This window comes from Bradysia coprophila, unplaced genomic scaffold, assembly GCF_014529535.1.
Source record: "Bradysia coprophila strain Holo2 unplaced genomic scaffold, BU_Bcop_v1 contig_732, whole genome shotgun sequence".
Lineage (NCBI taxonomy): Eukaryota > Metazoa > Arthropoda > Insecta > Diptera > Sciaridae > Bradysia > Bradysia coprophila.
The window spans coordinates 6,437,401-6,464,445 of record NW_023503972.1 but is presented as its reverse complement, the minus strand read 5'-3'; the positions used below and the strand labels follow the sequence as shown (position 1 = coordinate 6,464,445).

At 40.7% G+C, this 27,045-nt stretch overlaps 2 protein-coding genes across 4 annotated transcripts in view; one reads left to right on the top strand and one right to left on the bottom strand.

The window, feature by feature from the left end:
- The first annotated feature begins 1,339 nt into the window (after positions 1–1,339).
- Positions 1,340–2,060, top strand: LOC119084411 (neuropeptide-like 3). 2 transcript variants are annotated; one of them, XM_037194379.1, is made up of 3 exons: positions 1,340–1,500; positions 1,594–1,792; positions 1,889–2,060. In XM_037194379.1, exons 1-3 carry the CDS (start codon positions 1,486–1,488, stop codon positions 1,945–1,947), a joined length of 273 nt encoding a protein of 90 aa, XP_037050274.1. In that variant the 5' UTR covers positions 1,340–1,485; the 3' UTR covers positions 1,948–2,060. The 2 variants fall into 2 exon arrangements, with proteins under 2 accessions (XP_037050274.1, XP_037050273.1); XM_037194378.1 differs by having other exon boundaries at positions 1,880–2,060.
- A 3,015-nt stretch (positions 2,061–5,075) lies between these two features.
- Positions 5,076–27,045, bottom strand: part of LOC119084408 (spectrin beta chain, non-erythrocytic 1) — a 53,610-nt gene continuing 31,640 nt past the window's right edge. The window contains exons 6-22 of one of the 2 annotated variants that reach the window (XM_037194374.1): positions 23,510–23,608; positions 23,206–23,363; positions 23,016–23,145; positions 21,771–21,958; positions 17,632–21,706; positions 17,060–17,575; positions 16,851–16,996; positions 16,663–16,716; positions 11,697–14,712; positions 9,586–11,631; positions 9,355–9,517; positions 8,618–9,297; positions 8,339–8,548; positions 8,089–8,269; positions 7,885–8,025; positions 7,432–7,722; positions 5,076–6,089 (exon numbers count right to left, since the gene is read on the bottom strand). In XM_037194374.1, coding sequence (XP_037050269.1) covers positions 5,881–6,089; positions 7,432–7,722; positions 7,885–8,025; positions 8,089–8,269; positions 8,339–8,548; positions 8,618–9,297; positions 9,355–9,517; positions 9,586–11,631; positions 11,697–14,712; positions 16,663–16,716; positions 16,851–16,996; positions 17,060–17,575; positions 17,632–21,706; positions 21,771–21,958; positions 23,016–23,145; positions 23,206–23,363; positions 23,510–23,608 — 12,303 coding nt within the window. In that variant the 3' untranslated portion in view covers positions 5,076–5,880. The remainder of the gene's footprint in view (positions 6,090–7,431; positions 7,723–7,884; positions 8,026–8,088; positions 8,270–8,338; positions 8,549–8,617; positions 9,298–9,354; positions 9,518–9,585; positions 11,632–11,696; positions 14,713–16,662; positions 16,717–16,850; positions 16,997–17,059; positions 17,576–17,631; positions 21,707–21,770; positions 21,959–23,015; positions 23,146–23,205; positions 23,364–23,509; positions 23,609–27,045) is intronic. The other variant, XM_037194375.1, reaches the window with a different exon arrangement.

Here is a 27,045-nt window from a genome sequence, read left to right as displayed (position 1 = left end):
CTTTGCAGGATCCTTAGTCAGGCCATCAGAACTTAAATTTTCTTGTAGATCTGTTCCTCAACATCTGCCACTTTGCGACGCAGATTTTTTGGTAAAAGTTTTGTTGTTTTCGGTCAATTTTTTTTTGGTAAAAATTATTTGGCATATGATGAGGAAAACTAAGCCAGCTTGTTTGAACTAATTGGGTGTACAATTTAATTTTTGCGTAACGAAGCTGAAAGCGCCAACTCTAGCGATATCATTCATTTTAGAAATTGTACTAAAAGGACTGCGTCACACTTTTCTCGTAGATATTTTGTTGGAATCTTTAATAAACGACACCCTAACAAATTCGAATCAGATTAATTATCGAACAGTTCGATAATTAATCACTTACCAAACCTTCTACAGTGCATAGAGTGATGGTTGCATGGATCGGTAAGCGTAGTTAGAATTGCGGAAGAATTTCTCTTCATTAGCTCTAGTAAATTGTCGCTGTAAATTTCAGAGTGATTAAAAGAAAAGTTTGTCAAAATTTGGGACAGACTTTACTAACACTTTCCACAACACAAGGCTAGAAACAGGTCAGGTCGACTGGAAACCTGAAGCTCGGATTATATGAATCTGATCAGAACTGAACATTTTTCTCGGTACTGAATTAACCTAAAATCCTAAAATCAGTAAAAGTTCAGGTAAATCAGGTCAAATTTCAGGTGTGTCTGAAAAAATATTTGGAAAAACCTGAAACCTGACATGATTTACTTGACGGTTTAGTATCTTTCAGATTTCAGGTGAATTCAGATCAGGTTCAAAGAGATACCTGACCTGTTCTGAGGGACTATAGTAAAAAATCGATTTCTCAAAGGTTTCTGTAAAATTCCTTAAATTTCTCCATACAAGTCTAAGAATTCCTTCTAAATTCTTAGTTTGTCCCATCGGTCCCAAACAATGAGTTCAATGATTGAATTCGTTAGCATATCCCTCTAACAATATAAAGACCAACTTTGACAATCGGGTTTGTATATATTTTTGTCCATTTGCTGTTTACGTATAAGTTAACCTTTTACATATGGCAAGCATTTTAACACCATATAGTGACACTTTCTAATTTTGTGACCCTATGTTTTACGTGTTTATGCAGAAAAAATGGAGCCAAATCTTGTATTTCATTAGTTTTAGCATGCTGTATTAAACCACATCAAATACCAGAGCTTATTTTCCCTGTGGATAACTCACATAAAAAATCCCCACTAATCGCTCCGACCTAACAACATCATCAGCGGCTGTTAGCAAAACTTGGTAGAGATGCCTTCAACATATAAAGAATTCAAAATTTTTTGTTTTATTCAAACAGCAACGTCGTCGATATGAGTATAAAAAGCAATTGATATTTTCTGCTGATCGTCAGTTGATTTGTAATTCAGATTCAGTGTGGATCACGTTCGCCAGTTTGTGTTGAGTGTAATATTGTCCTTAGACGGGAAAATTTAAATTTTTCATCCAAAAATGTTCAAAGTTATTGTGAGTAACCGAACGAGGCGAAAGAATTTTTCCTAAGTTCAATTGAGGATGGAACGAAAATTTTGTGATGGTTTTTCTTTCGATATTTTTAAGATTTTCGTTGCGCTCGTAATTGCTTCGGTGTTTGGAGCACCAGCACCGGCTCCAGCTCCTGCCCCAGCACCTAAACCACATTATGTATCGTCCGTACCATTCGGATATTCAGCATATGCATCACCATATATTGCATCACCCTATGTCGGATCATACGTATCGCCCTATTCGTATGCTTATGGCGGATATAGTCCTCTTGGTAAGTTTAATTAGATTGGTCAGACCAGAGAGCGATTTTTGGGTGTTTATATCGTTTAGTGTTAACGATAATCTCTTTCTTACACAGCCGTTGGAGGAATTGGAGGAATTGGAGCATATGGAGCTTATGGAGCATATCCGTATGCCTTCTATTAAATGAATTTACTTAGCCTGAATTTTACTTGTAACAAATTAACCATAAACAAAGCCATTTGAACCGAATTTCAGTTGAATTTTTAAGCCAAAAATATTTTCAATTTTTCACTGATGGAAAAACTATAAATAAAATGACGAAATAAACAATTGAAATAACAGAATTTCTCGTTATTGAACATTCTCACATGGTAAGACGAAGTCAGATCAGATCGATGAATGCGACCCGAAGTTATTGAAAATACTCGACCCAGATCGAAGATACTGAAATACAGATACCGAATATCGAATACAGATTTTTAAGGATTTGTAAGGTTTTATGTGGATTCTCTTTTGGAGGTTAAGGATTACTGATATTATTCACCATGTTCCCAGTTCCTAGAACTTCACGATTTTTCTTTTTTTTTCAGCAAAAGATTAGTTTTATTTTTTAATTAAATTAATCAGGCACAGATTTACATAATTGATTTTATAAATAAAATATTTCTTTCGTATTCTTGGATGGAGGTATTGTTCCCATGATTGACGCCGCATTACCTTTTTGGATGGCTACACTTAAACGTTGTATAAGATATGAAGTTGAACGTTTTTCATTTGTAACCTCTGTAATTTTGCTGCCAATTTGTTTAATGAATTTCAAACCAATATCACCAAACACTCCAGACGTTTCAGTGGCAACAGGAATAAAAATAAAATGATCTGCTAGGTCACTGTATTGGTCAATTTTCTTTGTTTCTGCTTGATTGGCTGCATGTCCCGCTGGTTGTGACGTTATGTTCAGAAACGATGGTGCGAAAGTGTCACGACATGTGAAATCCCACAGTGCTGATTTTCCCCTCACCCTAGGAATTAACGTCATTCCGTCAGGATTTTTTCCGTCTGGTCTTGAGCAACCCGGTGGTTCTCGGACTGCAGTGATTTCCGCAGATTTTAATGCCCTTTGGATAATGTCGTTGCCCGATTTCAAGGTTTTTGATGTTTTTGGGTTCCGTTCTGGCACAGCTCTACTCCTTGCATGAACATCGGAAATATTCGGAGGTTTATGTAATCAAAACAGGCCTTCCATTTCTTTCCTAAAGACAGGACTCATGATTTCTTGGCGTGAATCAATGTACTTCAAGCAAAAGGCTTGAGTATTTATTTATTTTATTTATTTAGAGTACAACATGCTTGTACACTCATGCTTGAAGTGCCGTTGTGTGAATGAAAAAACACAAACATCGTACACCATGTATTTAGAAGCTACTTGAAGTTGGAAAAATGAGTGTTTGGGCTCATTAATTCTAGTCCAAAGTAACAACATTAGTAGATGAAATGTAGAAAATTACCGTTTCACAGAGCGGTTAAAAATACCGATTTGGTTGTGTACTCACATTGGTGTTTTTACAATCGTATTGAAATCATTGTTCATTGTAGCACTTTTGGGCTTATTGATTTTAGATCAAAAAATCAACATTAGTAGGTGAAATGTAGAAAATTACTGTTTCACAGAGCGGTTAAAAATACCGATTTGGTTGTGTGCCCACATTGGTGTTTTTACAATCGTATTGAAATCATTGTTCACTGTAGCGCGTTTGGGCTTATTGATTTTAGGCCAAAAAATCAACAGTGCAATGTGGAAATGTACCGTTTCAAAGAGCGGTTAATAATACCGATTTGGTTGTGTGCCCACTTTCTGCAACATCCCAATCTATGTCTTCGATTGTGTTTTTAGCCCCGTACGAAGTACAAAGGGGCTTATAGGATTACGATGCCGTGTGTAATTGATGGAATTCGAAGCAGACGGTGAGGGCAAAGTGTTTTCCTATGTTCATAGATGACGAATCTGCAATAAAAGATTTGTCTGTCCGTCTGTCTGTCCGTCACGTCGATATCTTGAGTAAATACAATATCCGATTTCAAAATTTTTTTTTTCCCTGAAAGATAGTCGAAATAGTGAGGCTAAGTTCGAAGATGGGAATATTCGGGTCGGCCCTTCGTGAGTTAGGGCCACCTAAGTGATTTAAGGTCTTTTGGTGATATTTATGGCAAAATAAACGATGGAAATGACACGGCAAATGATAGGTATTGTCAATACCATTCCAGGAAAAAAAAGTTTTTTAAAATCGGGTGAGTGGACCGTGAGTTAGGGCCTTAGAAGTGAAATGCTACTAGGGCCCTATGTGTATTTTACATAGAACTCGAGTAAGTTTCATTCGTTTTTCGTAATTTTTGTTTGATTTGGAAGGTAATCGAAGGCCGAATAGAATATTGTTGAAAAAAAATTAAATTTGGGTCCTTGGCCTAAGGCCGCTACTAGGGCCCTATGTGTATTTCACATATAACTCGAGTAAATTTCATCCGTTTTTCGTAATTTTTGTTTCATTTGGAAGGTAATCAAAGGCCGAATAGAATGTTGTTGAAAAAAAAATTAAATTTGGGTCCCTGGACTAAGGCCACTACTAGGGCCCTATGTGTATTTTACATATAACTCGAGCAAATTTCATCCGTTTTTCGTAATTTTTGTTTCATTTGGAAGGTAATCAAAGGCCGAATAGAATTTTGTTGAAAAAAAAATTAAATTTGGGTCCCTGGACTAAGGCCACTACTAGGGCCCTATGTGTATTTTACATATAACTCGAGCAAATTACATCCGTTTTTCGTAATTTTTGTTTCATTTGGAAGGTAATCAAAGGCCGAATAGAATGTAGTTGAAAAAATTTTTAAATTTGGGTCCTCGGACTGAGGCCGATACTAGGCCCTTCAAAAAATAAAATTTTTAGGGCGATTTGAAATTTTTGTTTCATTTGAAAGGAACGTCGTACGGGGCTTCGTAATTGCGCTATGCGCAATTTATAAGATGTACACATTACATAATAATTCTACTTTAACTACATTAACCGGCGCAATAGGCTTACGGTCAAAGTAGGGTGATAGACGCACTAGGGTCACGTGCGCAATAGATATACGGGTTTGTACGGGGCTCAGTCGCAGCAAACGCTCCGACTGTTCTGATGGCTCGTTTTTAACAGTTGTTCTCATTGCAGTTCGTTTGCTCTTTAATTAAGGGCGATGGCGTTTTGATTAGCTTAGCTGATGAACGGGGGAAAAGGGAATATTGTTGATAACGGTAAAAAAACGTCTAGGTTTTTTCATAATTTCTCTATGATAAATATATTATTATGAAATAATCATCATCTTACATATTACATAATTTCCTTACTGACGAAAAAACATTTTTATCTTTCGATTGTTAATTTTCATAATTTTTTTTTTAATTTTATAAAATTTGTATCATCGGTTCTGAAGTACACAAGGCAATTAAGTTACAAAAAAAGGGTTATGCTTAAAACAAAAATGAAACTGAAGAAGGAAACAGGAAAAACAAAACTGAAAAACGTTTCGTTTCCTTTAATAAAAGTTCTCTCTTATCAGAGAAATCAGAGAAATTGAAATGACGACACCGTCATATTTCCATAAATTTCTCCGACAAATCTGAACAACGGTTCTGTTGTTCGTGTAAAACTTTATTAACTTCTATCGGATTCATTGGATTAACAAAATTCCTATCTAATTTTTACATCACTCGCTCGCAATATTTTCTTTTTACTGATTTTCTTACGCTTAAAATTTGTAGAATTATTTTCTGGATAAAACAAAAATCCAATAGAACAAAAATTTGGCAACTGTCTTTAATGACTAAAATTATCAAAATGTTCAACACATACAACACGTTGGTAATAAAATTGAATTTCGTTTTGATGACAAAATTGTTTTTTTTAGACAAAATTCTGCCTCTGACTTCGATTGCCATAAATTAAATGCTCTACTTGGTCCCTAAGTCTAAATACATTTCTTCCCAACCAATAATTGAAGAATCAAAATATTTTGTAAAAAATAATTTTTCTGTAAAAAAGAAGAAAGAGGAACGGAAAGTCATTCCGTTCCACCCACTTTTTACTTGCCATTTTTCTTCGATTTCAAAAACCGAAACATTCCACTCTTCTTATCTTTGTCTTTGCTGCCACTTTTACCGCTAACCGACGACACCGAATGCGCTTCACTTTCACTACTGCTTTCCGCCGACACGCGGCCGGCTGACGATGGATCTACTGGCATTGAAACGGGTCGATTTGGTGTTACATTGAATCGATCCTGTCCCCAACCTGAAAATTTACACGGGACAAAAAAATGGTTAGACTGGGCGGACAGTTGTTTGGGAATTAATTTAGTAGTTTGTTAAAACGGAGTAATCGTAAATTTTGTTAATTTGTTTAGCGACCAGGAGCCATCCACCTATAGGAAGGATAGAGTCGTTGATAAACATCAGAGAGAAATATTGGTTTTACATTTCAAGAATCATCAGCACAGACAACTTTTCATTCGAATTCTGCCTTTTATTCCACAAAAATTAGCAACGTTCTGATACGTTATATGTGAATGTACATGTCTGTTCTGATGATTCTCAATCTGTAAGTTTCTGTAAGGTCACTACTGATAGTTTCATGTTTTTCTTTTACAATAATTCACAAATGTCACGAATGATTCGGTCTTTAAGACGCCGAATGAAGCAAAAAATAAAATTCTTTTGATCATTTCTTGGCTCAAATCAAATTTCAAAATTAAAATTTTTATCGGATGGGCTGGTATGCCAGAGTCAAATATTCAAATTCTCAACTCATTAAGTAAGCTAAAACTTTCATTTGTTTCATGTGCCACATTCATTTTGACATCAATCTGGTTGCTATTATGATGTAACTGAGATATACCCCGATTGAATCCACACGTCTAAAAACATCCAGTTCAAAATCATCCACTCCAATAGGAACACTTTCATTACAGAATGTGGACGCTATTGAACTGGCCAATATTACACTGATCTAAAGTCTATGTGGGGGATTATTAATGTCATCTGAACTCACGACACCCGAGACACCAGTAGCACCAACCACTTTCCCGTTCCCATTACTTTTCTTTTTTTTTTTGCGAAGCGGTTGCAATGGAACCGTCATTGGAATCAACGGATACGTGTTTCCGTGTTACCAAACCAATGCATTTATGCGACCACGAAGGAAGTATCAGATTCATACGGCAAAATTGCTTGTCGTTTTTAGAGAAGATTCAAATCACATGCAGACAAAGATCTACTTGAATTAATCTGGAAGATATTCATCATATCACTCTGTGTTTGTGTTAGTTAGTCCACTAGCGCCTTTTTATTGTGGGCGCATCGTGTAGCAGCAATGTTAAAATAAAATTTTCGTTTTTCAGTCCGATAGACGGGCCGGAATCGTTAGTTAAAATTGAAGAGAGCATACGAAAATGGATAGCATGAAACCACAGTCAAAATGTTAGAATATCCAATCAAAATGCCAAAATTGTTAGAAAATAGACTAAAAGAAATACAGAGTCTTGATCAAGACCGTTGATTGCTCGCAACACCAAAAAAAAAAAACAGTCCAGCCACAAAAACCAAAAAAAGAAACCAAAACGTAAGCAATATCTAACCGGCAACAGCTGCAGCCACGTTAGCCGATCGTTCGTGATTGATGAAATTGTGACTGTAAGACTGTGGACTATTACTACCACCGCTGGTATAATGTTGATGCCATGTGGTTGTCGATCGCACCGGACTCGATTGCTGGTGATGGCCGCGGAACGTGTTCGAATTCAGATTCATCGTGCCGGGATGATGATGATGGTCTTTGTAGCTGTTGGTCGTCTGATACGATGACGATGTCACTTTGATTTGCTGTTGGCCCAATGGCGGCAGTGTCGTTGGTAGCGGTGGAGGTCTCTCTGTTTTTTTATGATTTTGTTGTAATGAATTGACCGATCGAAAAGTTTCGGTTCGACGGAAAAAATATTTTTTTTTGCCGTGACAACAATGATCAACAAGTCCACCCCGACCCTGAGCTCTTAACTTAAAACTAAAAATGAAATTTGTTTCCATTCACTTACCCACGCGACCTTCACCATGACTTCGCCAATTGTCGTCGGACGCACCATTTTGAACATCGTGAATCGGTTGACTGGGTGATGGTTGCATTGAATACGGACGCGTCACATTTCCATAATTGCTGTTTGCATCACCACCGGAATCTGAAAACGTTACAAAAACCATTCGGTTAACTAGTCTCTTTTCAATGTTCGTAGAAGACGTACCACTTCCACTGTGATTTCGGTTCCGTAACGTGACATTCATATTGTCGTTGCTGGACTGACGTTGTGGAACTGGTGGCGGATAACCCCGTGGTGGTATTGGCGGCTTATCTGGACTGTAATATTGCGGTTGAGGTGATTGTGGCGACGATGAGGATGACGTTGCCGAATGAGGTGATGTTTGCTGTGGATGGGAAAATTTCGTGGTTAGGAAAATGTTGGCCGGTTGCAATGGAGTCCAGCGTCCACTTACATGTTGTTGATGTAATTGCTCCCTCAGTTCCTTTTGCTTTTGAAGAAAATTTATTTGCGGTGTTGTACTGCCACCGGACATACTGCTGCCTATCGAATCGTGTCGTGAACTTCGTCGTTGCGAATCTGGTGATGATGTTCGCGAACTAATTGGCGATGTTTCCATGTGATCGTGATTGTTGCCTTTGGATTCGGGTGAGTTGGTGGATTGCTGTGAGTGTTCGTGAAGGGACAGTCAATAATACTGTTCCAGCAAAGACCGATGAATGTATTCTCTTACCTTAATCGACTCGTCGTAGCTGAGCAACTGTAGATTTGGCGGTAGGGCTGCATGGAAGGAAATTTTGTTCACCCAATCGATCATGTCTTCTTTGGAAGCGGCCAAAAACAGAAACTCCGATCCATCGGGCAACTTCAATCGGAAAACGTTTTTCTTTTTCGTGTAGTTCTCGGCCTTCTCACAGTTGGCATTCAGAATGTTGACCGGAGCGGTGGCGGCCTTCTTCTGGAAGAAGTCATCTTCGTCCTTGAAGAAGCACAATAATTGCCCGCACAGCACCGTGTGGAATGGTTTCCATGATCGAACCGGCGCCCGTTTGCCACCGGATTGCAATTCATGCTTACGCTCAAGCATTCCTTGTATCTCGACTGGAGGTAAATCGAAATCGCCGGCGGTCTGATTCTTACGGAAACTTTGCGCACGACGACGGGTGGTGAACGATGGTGTACGTTTCGGTGTTTTCGGCACGATTTTCATACTTTCGGCCCGTTTTACTTTGCTCGGATCGGATGATCGTCGCAAACGATCACCGAATATGTTGGCCACGGAATTGGACTTTTGTACGGTGATGCCAACCTGTTCCGGTTGTGTGGTGTATGAATTGTTTTGTGGTGTCTGTTGCTGGGAATTATTGGTTTTGACCATTGGCGACGAAAATATTGGAGGCTTTTCGGAAACACCTGAAGGAAGGGAATGGTTTGTTCAATGTGGAAGGAAAATCAAAATCAAATTTTTACCGTTCACGATGTCAATGGGTTTCTCATTGCGACGTCGCTCTTCGGTAATTCGTTGAACTTCCTTCTGTTTCAGCGCCTCGAGTCTCTCCTTTTCAATACGCTCCTTCTCCGCTCGTTTCGCCGTTAGTTCGTCCTCTCTCTGCTTCCTAAATGCTTGTTCCAGCTAAACAAAAAATGTCAACTTTGAGTTACCTAATTCGTTGCATTAATGCCCACACCCATCCGACTTACCATTGTGATTCTCTTCAGCGCTTGGAACTTATCCTCTTGAGCCGCAACCGTTTTTTCGAAATCCTCGTGTCTACGAATTAGATCCTCCGTTTGAGCAATGGAATCACCGAGTTTGGCATCCTTCAACTGCGGCTCACGGCTGACAATCCAACTTTCTAGTATTTCCGCTTCACGCAAGAACATCTGCGTGTCCAAATTCAATTCGTATATCTCTCGTCTCTTCTCCAGTGTGTGGTCCAACAAATGCTTACGTTGTTGCAGTACCAAAATCTTCTCCTGCACTTCATGCGCCAGGAAATGCTTGTCACCGATCAACTTCTTTCCGTCGCGATAGAAATGGTCGAATGCCTCGTTCCTCGATTCGATTTCGACGCGATGGTCTTTGACACGTGCTAGTAATGCCTCAGCACCGGCAACGTCTTTCGCCAGTTCAGGTGCAGTGACTTTAGCGACCATTTCGTTGATCCAGGCCATTAGATCGCGATACTCGTCGAAGTAAGCCTGCAATTGCTCGGCCTGTTTAAGTTTGTCCTTTCGCGCAACATTTTTGTCCATCAAATCCGACCACGCTTCAATGGTTTCGTCGCGCTTGACTTCGATGTGTTCCTTTGCGTCTGGGAATGTTTCAGCCAATTTCCTTGCCTCACCAATTACTGACTCCACTTGCTCTTTGACTGGAGCCAATTCTGTGTCGAACACTTCGTGCTTACGTACCAACGCTTGAATCGTTTCCAAATCTTGGCCATAATCCTCGGACATAAGCGAGGCTTCCTTCTCACCGATCCAAGTAATTGTTTCATCAGCTCGCCGATCGTACACATGCACCTGTTTAGCACCGGCCAACGCCTCTTGACGTGCATTAACCAAATCCTTCAGTTCATCCCACATCAATTTGGTGTCATCGACCTTCTTCCGAATGATGTCACGGTACGGACTATTGTCGGTAACCAATTGTTCGCCTTTGGTAACGGTCGAGAAAACTCTCTGCTCATTGGCCCCGAGGTTCGAAATAAACGAATCGAAGGTGGCTATCAACTGTTCGACGTGCTCAACATCTTCACCGTATTCCTCCGATGCAGTCACTGCCATTTGATCGGCGATCCATTCATGGACCTCTTCGATTTCTCGAAGGAATTCGTAAAGTTTTCCGCTTTCGATCAAGTGAAGCTCACGCTGTTTCAGCAACGTTTTCAATTCGATGTAATGGGCTTGAACGGACTCGTTTTTGTGTTTTATGTTTTTGCTATCGAAATGGTTGCGTTCGATCAGTCCGCTGGCCAGCTTTTCAACTTTGTTTACCGATCCGTTGAAGGCGGTCAGTTCGCGCTCCAATGCATCCAATTTCTTTTGCAGCGACTGTACTGAATCCTCGTCTTTGCCATAGTCAGTCGATGCCAAGGTCGGTCGTTTTTCCCTCATCCACGTCTCAGCTTCATTGCCTTCGACGTAAAACATTTGACTTTCCACCGCATCCAACAATCGCAATCGTCGAATGCTAGCCAGATCACGCAAGTTCACCAATTTCTTTTGCAACAAATTCGACTGAGCGTCAATCTGATCGCTGGCGAAGTGACCGTCACGGACCATTTGTGCACCACGTTGCAGTAAGGACGAAATTAGCGGTTCTTGTGAAAGAATCTCCGCTTCCAGTGCTTGATGCTTCTTCTGCAAACTTTGAACCGACGTTAAACTCGTACCCAGCTCTTTGGATGCAGCCTGTGGTTCTTTCTCATTTAACCATTGCAGTTCGTCCTCAGCATCGCGTAAGAATTGATGTAGCAGCAGTGAATCGTCCAAATTGTCGCGGCGTATGGTTGTTGGTTCGTGCAGGGAATTATATCGTTTCACGGCGTTCATAGCCTTTTCGTGGATTTCGTCTTTGAGGAAATGATTTGAATTGAAGAACTTTTTGTCGGTCTCGGTAATTTGATCGCAAGTGTCCGAATGATGGGTGACATCGGCTTCTAGCATTTCGTGTTTCTTCAGCAGATTGTTGACGGACGCCAGGTCCTTTCCGTAATCTTCGGATGACAAATGCGATTCGATCTGAAAGGGAAGTGTTCATAGGTGAAACACAGGTCGCGACTGAAAAACAACGAAAAATGACTCACCTCATCCATCCATGTGTTGAATTCGTCTAAGCTTCTACCGAATTGCAACGCCTCGTACGCCTGTTCCAAGCGATCTTTCTTTTCCCTTGACGCTTCTTGCAACTTTTGCCAATCCGATTCGAGCATCTCCAACTGTGTGATAATCTCCTTAGCGGCAAAATGTTTCGAATCACTTAAGGCTTCACCCTCAGCTATGACCAGCTCGATGCGGTTCGTGTTTGCATTCAATTCGGCATCGAATGCCGCATGCTTTTGAATTTTACTTTGCAAATTGGTCGGATCACGGTAATTGTCGTCCAGGGCGGTTTGCATTTTCTGATTCAGCCAACGTTCCACTTCGTACAAATTGCGCAGGAATTGTTGTAATTGGAACGATTCTTGCAGTTTTGCCTTCCGGGCTTCGGACGCATTCAAAAGTCGTACATTACGAGACAGGACATCTTCGTACCGTTTCTGCACGGCATCCTTAGACGACGGAATTGCTTTGCTGGAATCATTCATGTCTTTGTTCAAGATGTCGGCAGCAGATTGCTCCAATTTTTCGATGTTGTGCGAAACGAGCAATTTTTCGAAGGCTTCATGTTTCTTGATCAGCGTCTCCACTCCAGTATAACTGTCCCCCAGGTCATCATTATTCAGGAAGGCTTCTTTGTTTGCCAACCAAACGTCAATTTGATCAGTTTGGGCCTTGAACTGTTGCAATTGATGAGCTTCACGAAGCTGTTGCTCCTTACGGAGCCACGCACGTCGTAAACTTTCGTGCAATTCTTCCAATGTTTGCAACGCCTTTTTAACGGCTGCCTCATGGAATTTAGCTTCGTTCGCAGCAACTAGACCTTCGCCATGCTTACGCAACGACCTGAATGCATCGTCACGACCATCGATTTCAGCTTTCCGTTCTTGATGCAATTCCAATTGCGATTCGGATTCGGTAATTGTTGATGGATTCGGAGCGGAGTTCATTTTCTTGATGATGTCGTTGACCCACAGTTCCATTTCCTTTACGTCGGTAGCAAATTTTTGGACGGCATACGCATCGGTCAGAATACCTTTACGCACAACGCTGAGCTCCAGCAGATTTTGCCAAGCTTTCTTCACTTCTTCCAGTTTACCGTCAATGTCGTCCACTCGTTTCGGATACTTGGCCTTGAGCTTATTGGCCGACTTTTCGTCATCCACAATTTTTTGTTCGATGGCCGTCATGTCGCGTTCAAGAGTCTCCTGTTTACGTATCAAACTTTCCACGGCACCCAGGTCACGACCTGTGTCATCGGTACTCATCGCCAGACTCTTTTCAGCAATACGTTCGAGTGTGTCGTTGATGTCTCGATTGAATACGTGAATTTCATAGGCACCAGCCAATAATGAACGATAAGCGTTGAGTGCTCCCTGTAGAGCCTTCCATTTGGCATTGAAGTTATTCCTCCGTTGCTGTACGGTTTTCATTTCATTGGGTACCTGACCTTGATTCAGCAGCTTGTCAGCCAAGACATTAATATTTTTGATACGCTGATCGTCCACACGCATGTCGGAATCGACGTCATCCAATTTCCTACGCAGAGCATTACAATGTTCCAAATCTCTGCCCGTGTCACCAGCTTGCACCATCATTTCCTTGTCCCGGATCCAGGCCTCGATCTTATCCAGATGATTGTTGAACTCTAAAATATCTTGAGCTTCTTCCAATCCACGGCCACGCTGATCCAATTCGTTCAGCAGGTCGAACCAGGCTTTCAGCACCTTTTCGACGGCATCTTTAATTTCCACTTTGCTTTCGTGATTCTTTCCGATGAGAATTTCACCCGTTTTCTTAATCTCCTTGATTCGAATCTCATTGGCGGCAACCTCGGCTTGTAATGCTTGATGTTTCTGGAGTTGTTTGATTTTGTCTTCCAAACCACTGAGTTCGGAGTAATTGTTAGCGTCCGCCTCCAATTTCTTATGCTTCTCTGATATCCACGATTCAGCTTCGTTACAATCGCGAACAAACTGTGCGTAGAGCAATGCATCGTCCAATTTCTGACGTCGCAGCGCACACAATTGTTTCACTCTCATCCGTTTCTGAATAACTTCCTCTTGCCGTCGGTTGATGTGTTTGCTGTCGTAGTGATTTTGCTCCACCAATTTTCGACCATGTTCCTGCAGCAATGCCACCTTTTCGTCTTGTGTCTGAATCAACTTCTCGAAAGCATCGTGTCGTTTAATCTGATCTTGAACAACTTCAACTGTTTGTCCGAAATCGGAGCTGGATAGTGCGGCTTCTTGCGAACTGGATGAATTGTCGATTTGCTTGGCATCACGCAGGAAGCAGAATAAATCGATTTTCTGTTCGAGAAGAACTTTTTTCTTATTCCATGCGGTGTGCAATCGTTGTCGTTCATCCAACAGTGCAGCACAACGTTCCTCAACTTCAGCAGATGCATAATGACCGGTTTGAACATAAGAATCGCTCAATTCGTTCAGCATACGGAATTTCTCTTCTCGAGCTTCGATTTCATTGTAAATGGCGTCGTGTTGCAATTTTAATGCGGTTGCACCAGCTGCATCACGGACATGTTCTTCGGCCTGTAGTGTTGCACGCAAATTGGAAGCCCAAGACATTAAATCACGAACTTGAGTGAGCAAGTGCTGAAGATCACAACTTGCAGCTAATTGATCACTGCGAGCTGCCGATTTTTCTTTCAATTCATTCCATGCACTGACAACATTATCTTGTTGATGGACGATAGCGACCGCATTCGACGGATACTTCGCTTGTAGTCGAACAGAATCTTCGACCAAAACTTGCAATTGAGCTTCCAATGCGACCAAATCATTTTCGAAACCTTCGTGCTTCCGTAGCAATGCCAGAGCCGAATTCAAATCGCGACCCAACTCATTCGACAATGCAGCGTTTTTGTCTTGAATGCGGAACAGAGCTTCGGCCACATCGCGATGGAAACGATGAATTTCACCAGCACCATGGAGTTTTTGTTCGCGTTGTGACAACAGCTTCAACAGATTTTGCCAGGAAGTTCTGCAAACAGAAAATTCAAATTGTTTTACTAGCCGTTCGTTATTCGGGGGCGTGAGTGATGTCCCAATTCAAGCGAACAATATGATAAGCAGTGTGGATTAGTAGTGAATGAAATGAAAAGTCTTCAGTGTTTTGGGCTCCAGCTAATAGTCCACGTGCAAAACAGTAGTTGATGATGCCTCAGTACGGTTCAAAACCCATGCCGACCTTTACCCTATCTAAAACAAAGAAAATGTTTGTTCTGGACACTTCCGTATTTGAGCGACAGGAGAGCCTTAGCATAGGTGAGATCATTTTGTGTCACGCAAAGAAACCAAATGCCAGATGAGTTTGCAGTGACTCGTATTTTTGCATTGTCTGGACATGCCTCTCAATCCAAATTTTTCTCTTCCCGCGGTTTTCACGCCAATGCTTCTATTTGATTTCGTTGACACTGACAGCGCAGCGCTCAGAGCAAACATTTTCGTCTTAGGTGGGTGTAGAAATGTTGGAAAGGAAATTGATATGCACGTGGACTCTAAGGCTACTATACTAATAAGGTAAGGAACAAAGCGTGTCAGCAATTGATGTGTAAAGTCTTACAAGACTTATATAATGTTTAGTACACCGGTCCAGTTTAACATGTTTGTTAACATGTGCCGATCATAATATGTTACAGAAATAATTCGTCCTAGATTCTGTTCGTTCTAAATTACACCAGTGAAAAGCTGAACTATGTTAACGATCTCTCGATCTTTAGACCACTGCAGATGCATTCGAATAAGTATCCCGCTCATTCAACTTTGTTGGGAACGTGACAAAATGATGTAGACATTGAAATTGGTAGGTCACTGTCGACTTCTGCAGCTTCTCAGACAGTTTTCAATGGATTTTCAATGATTTCGTTTTCGAAAATATTTGTCTTAGCAGAAAACGAAACGTGTGAACGAAAATTTAAATCAGGGAAAAGGCAGGTGATTGAAGTAAATGGATCGGCAGTCAGGGTCCGAAAATCCACGTAAACTATGGCATGTAACGTAGCTTACGAGGGAGAGTTTTAAGCATTCTTTCTTGAAGCTCTCTCTCTCTCTCGTGAGAATTTTCAGCAATTTTTTAAAAGAATTTTATGATTTCAGAATTTTTTAGAATTTAAGAATTGGTATGAAATTGATAGATTAGATTTGTAAGTCTATCAATGTGGTACGCGAAGGCATGTACATCACTGTCGACTTCGACTGCTACTCAGACAGTTTTCAACCGATTTGAAATTCTTTCGTTTTTCTGACTATTTTGAGAACGGGCACAGTAAGTGACGCAGTTCCGATTCGGAACTTCCGAAGATGCCTATGGTAGAAGTATGGTAGATTTTCAATGGTTTCATTTTTGCTCAGAAGATATTTTTCTTAGCAGAAAACGAAAGGCTGGAACGAAAATTTAAATCAGGGAAAGATCAGGTGATTGAAGTAAATGGATCAACAGTTAGGGTCCCAAAATCCACATAAATTGTGACATGTAACGTAGCTAACGAGGGAGAGTTTCAAGCATTCTTATTTGAAACTCTCCCTCATGAGCAGCAAAAATTCCTAAAATTTCCAAATTTGAGAATTTTCAAGAAATAAAATTCCCAATAATAAGCTTTGGCTATATGTCACGAATTACGTGGATTTATCCATTGTGTAAACGTCATAGATTGTGGACATAGTAAGCTACTCGGTACGTGCACAAAGAGCAGTACACGTTTGAGAGGGTCTATGGGGTGTAAACTTTTGTTGATTTGTATGACTGATATCTTATCGTACTCGGTCACCTGTAGTTCACACCATCATTACAACTCGAATGATTCAACTTAACAAATCTATAATCAGCTTGACAACAACTTAATTACGTTGCACCTATCGAAACGATAGACAGCTAACAGAACGGTACAAAAGCGAAGCGTTTTGTGTTTGTAAATGAAATCCCGGACATTACCGTATCTCCTCGTGTTTATTAATAACATCAGCCAATGCCTCAGATCCGCTTGAACTTCCATAACCAAAAGAAAGTTTAAAAATTTATGGTTAGAGGACGCAAGAAGAGTAAAAAAGAGAAAGAAAAATGATTTAATTAGAAAGAAAACGGACAAATATTCGAAATGAAAATGAACTGCGACAACTCACCCAAGTTGATCTTGACTCTTTTCAATGTCTGCCACGTATGACGTATCAGTGGCCAGCAATTTCTTAGCAAATTCGTTGCATTGATTGAAACGTTCGGCTCCCACTTCGACACGGTGTTTCAGATCGTCGAATTTGTTCTGCAGCAGCTGTGTGATATAAAGCGGTTGAAATCATTTCCGAACATCGGCAACACTCTCAAAGGATCTTACCAACAAATGTTCGTAATCTTGACCATAGTCCTCCGACGATGCGGCTTGTTCCTGCTCTCTGATCCATTGCTCCAGTTCGGTGGACTCCAGGAAATATTCGTGACGGTACATGCTTTCCATCAAACGCATTTGTCGCTGGCCGGCAAGGCGTTGCAACGATTTGAACATTTTCTCGATCAATTGTTGCTTCGATGCGATCAGCTTGCTGTCGGGATGTTGATGTGACACCATTTGCGCAGCCGTGTGTCCCATTTCGGATATGATGCCCGAGTAGGTGTCCAATTCCAATTCGATGGTTTTGTGTTTGGTGAGCAGTTTTGTGGCGGAGTCTCGGTCACGACCGTAATCCGTTGATTTCAGAACATTGTTTCGTTCGCCCAGCCACGTTTCAATTTCACCAGCTTCGGAGAGATATTGTTGCGCTTTTAATGACAGTTCGAGTTTCTTCGCACGATCGGTGGCTTTGTCTTCCAGATCGGCCCAAGCTGCTTCTAATCCTTTGCAGAGCTCTTTCACCTGAAACAGAAAATTGAATTGAGTGCTGCTGCACTTGCTCGTAAGCAATAACAAACCTTCTTCTTCTCGGGATGATGTTGATCGACAAGTGCCTGTGCGGATGATAGTGCCCTGGTTATCATTGGCTGATGGCCACTGATCTCAGTTTGCAATTTTTTGTGTTTTTTGTAGAGACTTTGCGCCTGATGCAAATTCTGTCCCATAACATCCGAGCTAGCGGCTGGCAAATGTTCGGTGATCCATTGCATTTCAGCGTCCAATTCGAAAACGAAATTGTGGAATCGCAAACTCTCCTCCAAAGCGGCACGTCGGCGATCGACTGGCCCCTTCAGGTTTTTGAATTGATTTTGTATCTCCTTCGTTTCGTCCTTGATATTTTTGGAATCGAAATGACCTTCGTGAGCCATCTCTTCTCCAGACGTTACCAGCTCAGAGATTTTTTGTTCCCACAAAGTGATTTCGGCTTCCAGCTGTTGGTGACGGTTCAGTAAATTCTTGCAACTTCGCAGTTCCTGACCGACTTCTTTACTTTGCAACGACGCGTCCAATTCATTCAATTTCTTCTTTGCGTCTTCAATGCAACGGTTATGATCCCGTTGCGAGACAGCCTGCTCTAATCGCCGTCCTTTGTCCTGTGACAATGCCAGCAAATTCTTCCACTTCGAATTTAACTCGCCTGTTCGTTTTTGCACTTCTGGAACGCGATTGTTGGCTGCCAGCAATGCGTCAGCATCTTTGTTGATATTCCGGAGTTGTCCCTCATTGGCTCGTAGCTCTCGTTCGAAAGCTTTGTGCTTTTGCAATTTCCTGGGCAGATTGGTCAGGTCTCTGTAATTTTCGTCTCCAGCAATTTTCATCTTGTCGTCCAACCATGTGTTCAGATCGCCGGCCTCAGCACGGAATTTCTGATAATCTTTGGATTGTTGTAGGGCGTGACGACGGGCCATAGCTAGATTTTTGACAGCATTTCGTCGAGCAATCACCTCGGTACGACGTTTATCGATGTAGGGCGAGTCGTAATGCTTGTTGGCGATTAATTTGTCCGCATGATCGGAAAATGAGCGCAAAACTTTGTCCTGAGCACCAAGCGTATTCTCAAAGTCTGCGTGTCGTTTCATAATCGATTCCACTTCATCAAGCGAACGACCCAAATCTGTGTACTCCAAGAATGCCTCGTGTCCTTTGGTGGTAGCATCGATCTTATCCGCTTCCCGGTTGAATATTTGAAGCTCAACGCATTGTTGAAGCCATTTTTGTTTTTCATTCCATCCACGTTGAACGGCATCTTGTTCGGCCTTTAATCGTTGCACTATCTCCGGCACGTCGGTCAAACTTGGATTGCGTTCGGTCAATTGATTACCCAAGGCAATTAGCTCCTTGAATTCATTATCTTGGCCACGTATCTCGTCTCCGAGTTCATTGTGCTTTTTCAATAGATTCTCGGCTGTCTCGACATCGCGTGCCGTTTCATCGGCATTCAGTTGTTCTTTAACGGAATCGATCCAGGCTAACAGATTCTTCGAACTGTTGATGAAGATTTGCTGGCCAACCGCATTTTCGAGTCGAGAACGTCGTTCCAATGCTTTGGCTTGTGTTTGTTTCCACATATCCTGGATCTCTTTCTGACGACCGGTAACGTTGCCCCTTTCGGTTGGATACGAATTTTTGACGCTGTTCCCTAGAAGATTCACGCGATTGACTTTCTCTTCAACCGGAGCCAATTCACGTTCCAAATGTTGGTGACGTCGCTGCAATGCCTGTACCGTTTTTAGATCTGGTCCAACTTCGGCGATATCCAATTGTGTCATCTTTTCCCTCATCCAGTCGACTGCCTCGTCACAAGTTCGATTGAACAATTCGACACTGGAGGCACCTTCCAAATTCTTTTCCTTTTGCGACTTAAGATAGTTCAAATGATCCCACATTTGATGGATCTGACGTTGTCGTGCTTTGACTTTGTCCAGCTGGGAATGACCTTGGCGTACGAAATCTTCCACAGCCGAATCGATTGATTCAACGCGTTTGGATGAGGCCGACAAGTCGGTCAAGAACTTTTCAAATTTACGTTTTGCTGTTTCAACGTCCTCGTTCGCCTCCTCGGTTTTCAACATTTTCTCCTTGTCTTTGATCCACTTCTCGAAGTCGTCACACTCGCGATAAAATCCGAACAGGCAAATCGAATCCTCCAGGAGCGCATGCCGTTTTTGGGCAAAATCTTGCAGTTGATCGTACGTTGTGTTGATGCGTTTCTGTCGCTTTTCCACACTATCATTGGCGTCATTGAGTTCAGTAGGAGCACGACGTTTAACTAGTGGTCGCACTTGCGATACTTTAGCTGGCTTGACACGCTTCACTGGCACAACTTGTCGCACTAAAATCGTTTTCCGGACCTTCTGCATCGTTTTGACTTTTTCGGTTTTCGGTACTAGGCACGGCACGGGTCTTGCTTCGATCTCTTTCACATAATTAGCCGGCACAAATCCTTCCGAACCGTCCAGTTTACGTATCGACCACCAATCTGCATTCGATTTACTTTGCAAAATCATAACTTCTCCTTTGGCCATTTTGACACCTTGACCTTCGAAGGCGTATGATGCCTTCACATGTGGAAGCAATTTGTTTTCAGTTACCATACGCTTCTCCAACCGTTCAACCGGTTCGTCTTCCCACACTTCCTTCGGCACCAATCGGGTTTCGTTCACCCATTCTTCTTGTTCCAATTCCTGAATCGGTTCCGGTTCGGCAGTCAGCTCTAGTGTACAGATGCCTGCCTTGATCAGTTTGTCGGCCTGTTGGTTCAAGTTGAGAATGTCCCCTGAATATGCGTTCAATTCTCCTTGTAAATCTCGATGACGCTGCAGTAATGCTTGTGCGGATGGCTCATCGACACCGTAATCGTCGGACGCTACCAATGCCATTTTCTCGTTCAGCCATGAATCGGCTTCATTTGCATCGGTATAGAACTGATACGCTTCAGCTGCATCATCCAGCTGACGGCGACGTAGTTCGACTAAATCTTCCAAAGCCTTCCAATGTTCTTGCAACGAATCGATGCGTGCTTTGATTTCCAACGAGCGCAAATGCTTGTCGGCCACTAATTTCTTTCCAGCTTCGGCCATTTGCATCGATTTTGGTTTTCTCACTTTGATTTCATCGTCTAGCGCTTTATGCTTCTGTTGCAACGACATCACAGCACGAAGATCTTTGGCAGTGATGCCAGTTTTGCAGATACGTTGTTTGTCGACCAGCCAGCCCTCTTCGTTGTCGTAGTCTTCCAAGAATAAGTAGAAATTCCGGGCTTCCTCCAAACGATTGCGACGCTGTGCACATTGTTTCAATAATTTTTCGTAAGCAACGTTCAATTCTTCGAGTTTTTTCGTCAACGCAGCAATGTCTTTATGTTCAGCATGTTTTGCAGTCAGTCCTTGCCGGACAAATCGTCTCTGGGTTTCGCCAAGGGAATTAACTTGCAATTCTTGTAGCGAATGGGACTGCAGTAACTCTTCAACACCGAACAAATGTGGGCCCACATCTTCCGAAGCGAATTGGATTTCAAGTTCACGAATGTTTGCAAGCGTAGCGTCGATTTCGCGCAACAAATTCATCAGATTGCTCATTTGCGATAAATTGTTCTTGTGATTATCCAGCAATTCCAACAGATGTCGCCACTTCTGCAACACTTCCGATTCACGTTTCTTCACTCGATCCTTACCGTGATAGTTTTCCTTTTCCAATTCGGTGGCCATTGCGGTCAAATCATTAAAACGTTCGACACGAGCCAAAATATCGGCCGAAATGGCTTCATGCTTTTTGACGGTTGCATCAACTTGTCCGAAATTGGCTCCGTATCGTGGATCGGACAGCACTTGAATCATTTCTTTCAGATAGCCCTCACGCAGTACCGACTTCTTTTCGAATTTATAGTTCAGCTGCTCGAGCTTCTCTTGTCGCAGTAATTCTTCGCGCAGAGCTACTTCACGATGATGTTCGGCATATTCCAGAAGCTGCCAGGCCTTTTCAATATCATTGATTAATTGGCCATCTTGTGGTATGTAATGCGGCTGATGCAGCGTCTTCAACAGGGTATTGATGGTGAAGAACAGCGCTTCGATTTCACTGCGCTCTTTATATCTGTAAACGGAAGGAAATGGATGACAAACTGATCTTTGAATGGAAAACACGCTGGTGGTATTACTTTGGAGGTTTTTCGATCGTGCGATATTGTTTGAACAGCAACAACTCCTTCTGAATGCCTTCCAATGAATTTGGAAAATCTCGAGTTTGCAGCTCATTGGTTTTGTGTCGAATCCAGCTCAGCAGGTTTGTTGTTAGTCGTTCGTAATGGGCTTTTCGTTTATCGGCGTCCATCAATTTGCCCACAATCTGTTGAGAAAAACGGAATCGACATTAGGACATGTTAAGTTATGATCGTACACTGACTCCCCAATCATTATCCCTTGCCAGAGCATATGCCTAAAATCAGACTGAATCCGAAAAGAGACTATTGTTCAAGAGTCAGGTTAAACATGAAAGTGAAAGTTCAGGTCCGAGTCAGATTCAGGTCGAACCAACTCAGGTTCGGATCGGGTTCAGGTTGAATTTGAAATCGAAAATTTCATATTAAGGTCAAGTTCGGGTGGAATCTGAAATCTTAGTCCAGGTTCGGGATGACATCCAGTTCGGTTCAACCCAAATCGAAACACCCAAACCCAAACCCGATCCGAGTCTTAGTCGGAACAGTCCCCGGAACAATTGCTCGAAAATTAAAATTTTGAAGAAATGTCGAGCACTGGCTTTTCATTTGAGGTGCATGAACGGTCGATGCATTTCATTATGAGCAAAAGTTTGAGTTAAAGCTTGCTTGGAATAAATCTGTTCCAAGCGTTGTAGCTCATTGTACAAATGATGATCGATGTAGTATACTGTCAATTAGTCATCGGTAAGGTTTACGTTATCTTGCAGTCACTGCACCTAATGAACTTACACATTAAAACTCTTAAGAAGAGTTTCGAATATGAATTAATGTCATGACCTGAACTGAATCTGTTCCGTCTATTATTATCCGACGAATGAAACAGTCGTTCAGAAAAGGTGGCACCGATGTTTGGCATTCGCTTGGAATTGAGACTTGCAGTGTCGCAGAAAATAACAAGCGGATTACCCAACGCAATCGGATAAGAAATTTCTATATTCAAATGCATCATCACTTTCATGCATAGACCTTAAACGAAGCCATAAACTAAACGTATGCTTGAATGCAAATCTGCATGACCTTAATAATCACACCAATGTAAATGCACCGCACAATGAGAGTTAAATGTTTCTTTCGAATTTTTTCAGTTTCCTTCTTAAAATTATTTCAATTTTTATTCGAAATGCATTGTTTGCGCCAGCACTGCTGTGCATATCTAATAACGTAAAACGGTTTCGGTTAACTTACGTTCGCAATTCTCTTGCCACTTTTCTGTTCATTTTTCATGCGTGCAAATGTGTGATAGTACGATGCCACATAGGTGAGAATGGACTTTTCATCGGGCCGATGTGTGTCAACGTCTTCAGCATCCAGTAATCTGAGTGGAAAAGAAAGAAATTAAATTTCCAACCAATCAAATATCGATTTCCAATCTAACCGATTTATTCCCAGCTCATCGTTGGCCAAATTGAACGCATGGTTGAGATTTTCGATATTCTTGCCGGGCGTCAATGTTGAGTAGTCAAACAAATCCGGTCGATGTGAATGAATCAGTGCATTGAAACCTAAACCAGATCGCCATGAACCGGTGAAATCCTACAAAATTAATGGATTCTATGTTATGTGTGTGTGCACCAGGTGTCAATCAATAATAATTATTCCTCCAACGAAAGCAACAATCCGATAATCAATTGCAGTAATGACAAGTCTGCGTAATGAATGTGAATTAAATTCAAGCATACCGTAATGTTGACACCTTGATAACCATGCGTTTTACGCTGACACCACAGTAGCAACGCATCTTTAGCTGATCTCTTTTCAGATGATTCATTATCTTCATCCTGTAAGAAAGAAAAACAAACAAAAATTAATATAAAATGCCACACTACTGAGCCCGTGCATAGTACCTAACAACTATGATGTTGTTAAATATAAAAAAAAATTAATTTCTCACTCTGTCCAATTTATTCAATTTAAACAAGAAAATTACGACAGATGATAAAGATGAAAGTTATGTGTGGTGCGGTAATTAACCATCAGCAGATTTATTTACCATGATCAAGGTATTATAATAATGGGGGCCTATATCAGAGAGCATTGTCCGATGTTTTTGAATTAAACGAGCGCAAAAGCATTTGCGATCTTTGAATAATTGGATATTTGACTTGGACTTGTTCTCTGCTGTATACGCACATGATATGTAGCGATTCAACGAACTATTATGTTGAGTGTATATAATGAGTTCCTCAGTCTTAAATTGTACGATGGCAGAGGAATAGTACTTTGTAATTCACTGTACACACGCAGGATCGTAGACAGAACAGTATTTTCAGGACCGAAAAAAAATATTTAAAAAAAACGATCCTGGATCACACCTACAGTTTGTTCATTTCATTTTTACACAGTTTCTAAAGATTGTTGATATGTCAGAGTTTTTAATGTACCCAGTCAATTAAGTTCTTCCCAAATTGCGCAATATTTGAATTCGCGATAGAAATTTTAAATTTTGCGCCAAAAATTCATAATTTGGGAAGAACTTAATTGACTGCGTACATTTAAAACTCTGACATATCTAAAACTGTATAAAAATGAAATGAACAAACTGTAAGTATTTTTTGGACTGTGTAATCTTGCGATTGCTAGGTAAATTCTTGAGTTCTTTTTTTACCCTTTTTACGAGTATTCTGTCTACAAGTGAAAGCGATTCAACGTTTTAGAATTGGTGAATCATCTGTTAGCGGCAGCTCGAAGCTACAATACAAAATAACGATGAGATCTGAATAGTCTCTTCTTATAAATAGTAAAATGATACATCAAATGAAGTAAAAGATTCCTTCTCAAATAATAGGCGACACTTTATACGAAAGAAGTAGCAGAAGAGGAAGGATGCATTTGTAATAGACTAAAATTGAAGCAGGATTATTGGATACTTTGACCTGCCCCATATAGTCAAAGACACTTTGTAAGTTTCTGACTGAAACACTGTAAAAAGCTATTCAAATAGTGTCTCAGATAACATGCATAAGAAGTTAAAATGCCCATGACTCCTGCTGAAAAGGATTTGGCGGTGTGATTTTTGTGAAACATTCCGAAGAGTAAGAGTTCTGGCGATGGTAATTGTAGTCAGACTACACTGCCGTATGCACCAATGACAACTTTAAATCTAATCGTCATCTTTAATGTTTGTCAACTAAAGACTTTCACATTTTGTCGTTGTTTCAGCTATTGGTTCCGTAACTAACAGTTATCTCACTTCTAAGGCTCTACAGTCCTTAAAAAACTTGAAAAATAATTTTTAATCTTTCTAGATTCCTTACGAGTCGAGGACAACGTTTACTAGTACTAGTAAAACTTTCTAGTACTATTGACTGTAGTCAACACACAGGAAGCATTTAAGCTGAGCCTAGTTTGGTACTTGTTGAAACCTAAGTTAAATCCTTCAATGTGAATAATTATTCGCATTTCGAAATCTCTCCAATTAAGAAATGTAATGATTTCGATAATACCGTCATATTCATGAAAGAGGCTTTCTTAAGTGTTAATCAGCGGATTTCGGCGGAACCATATGCGTCTCTGGGTCCAACTGATTCGTGTTTAGTTCTCAGGGCAACGACACCTATCCAATGCACTATACCACCATTTATGTCCATTTCGAAAGTTTCAAAATACATGTCTAGTGAATCCGTTTTCCTACTAAATGTGAATGTTTCTCGTTTCCTTTATATTACGGAAGTTGGCATTAGAAGCATTAGAACAATGAACGTTGAAAAAAAAACAACAACGACAAAAAAATGAGTAAAAAACAGAAATATGATCCTCCAACTGGAAAGTCACGGGCACATAATATGGTTTGGCTTGTGGTATCGATTTTCATGAAACATTTCTGTGTGCCCAACATTATAATCAAGATTATTACCTGAGATAGAACGGAATGCGTACAGAGAAAATATCGTCGGATTTCGTCTTTTTTTTCTTCTTCAAAGTTTGAAATAAATTGATGAAGAAAAAAAAATTGTAGAAAAATAAAACCGATGCGACATAAATTAGTTTTGATGGAACAATTTCATATCTCAATGGAACTGGTTTTTTGCTATTTTAATGCTTAGATAAAACATTAAAATCAAATTTATACAAGAAGGAACAAGATGAAGAAGAAGACGATGATGAAAGAAATGAAGAAATGAAAGACGAACAGAATCGTCTTCGATGATAGTGGAATGTGGAATTTAATTTGATATCTGAAAAAGTTTGATAGTTTCACGCATACGTACACTTATTGTGTGGAAGATGAACGGATCCGACATCTATGCTAAACAGTTCTTAAATGCAATTTTGCGTTCGATTAATGTCATTCTAACGAGACGCTCATTTATTTCAGAAAATACGATTTTTTCAGCTGTAGAAGGAGCAATATTTTCTTTGGCTCTGGTAGACTCGAACACTGTAAGCATATATGTTTCACAATCTGTGTGGAATAAGGAAATGATGTGAATGATCCTTGTAAAGCAATTGTCAGAACAACGAAATTGATGTGGTTTGAAATTGTGAATAAGGGAACACCTCTCAGGGTCAAAATTATGGAAAATTTGAGGATACTGTTTTGCACAAGTAAAAAATCCCACTTTCGTATCTTCTTCGTTTCTTTTTTGAAATCGCATACGAAATGAGTTAAGTCAGTGAAACGAGAACAGTAACGGCTTAGATACGAATGTGGAATTTTTTGCATGGGCAAAGCAGTAGAATTTTAGAGGTGGAAGTCTAATGTCAAAGAAAGCAGGTACCAGAGATCACATCGAGAACTAGAGCATCAAATAATTGTATATGGTTCCCTAGATCTTAGGATTTTTTTATAAAAACATTTTCCAGACCATTTGGACGATTAAATTACTGAACTCAACGGTTTTGATTTTCAGAATTTCCTCAAACAGAAATCATCGCAATTTTAAATGTGTGGCTCAAACAGAGCAATAACGTCAGTTCAGCCGATTCTGGTGAATCTTTCGTATTCCAGATCCAACTCTCCATGTGTGTTGTCAGAGTCTAGCAGAATAAAATTGAAAATTTTCTAAGATCACAAGATTACCCATCGATTCAGATATCTGAGGAGAAAATTTTTGGAATGGAGATTGAATCTCCCGGATTCCAGTTTCCATTCAATTTTTAGCAAATCGAAAATATTTTTCTTCTGAATTCTGCTAACGGTATCTCACCGCATTCATGACTTATAACTTTAACTCGAAAGAATAAGAAAAACTACAAATCTGAAATGCCTCAGACA

What these genes read in the sequence shown, in the direction of transcription:
- LOC119084411 (XM_037194378.1), top strand. An exon ending in TGGCGGATATAGTCCTCTTG is followed by an intron (nt 1,793 to 1,879) that starts GTAAGTTTAATT and finishes TTTCTTACACAG; the next exon opens with CCGTTGGAGGAATTGGAGGA.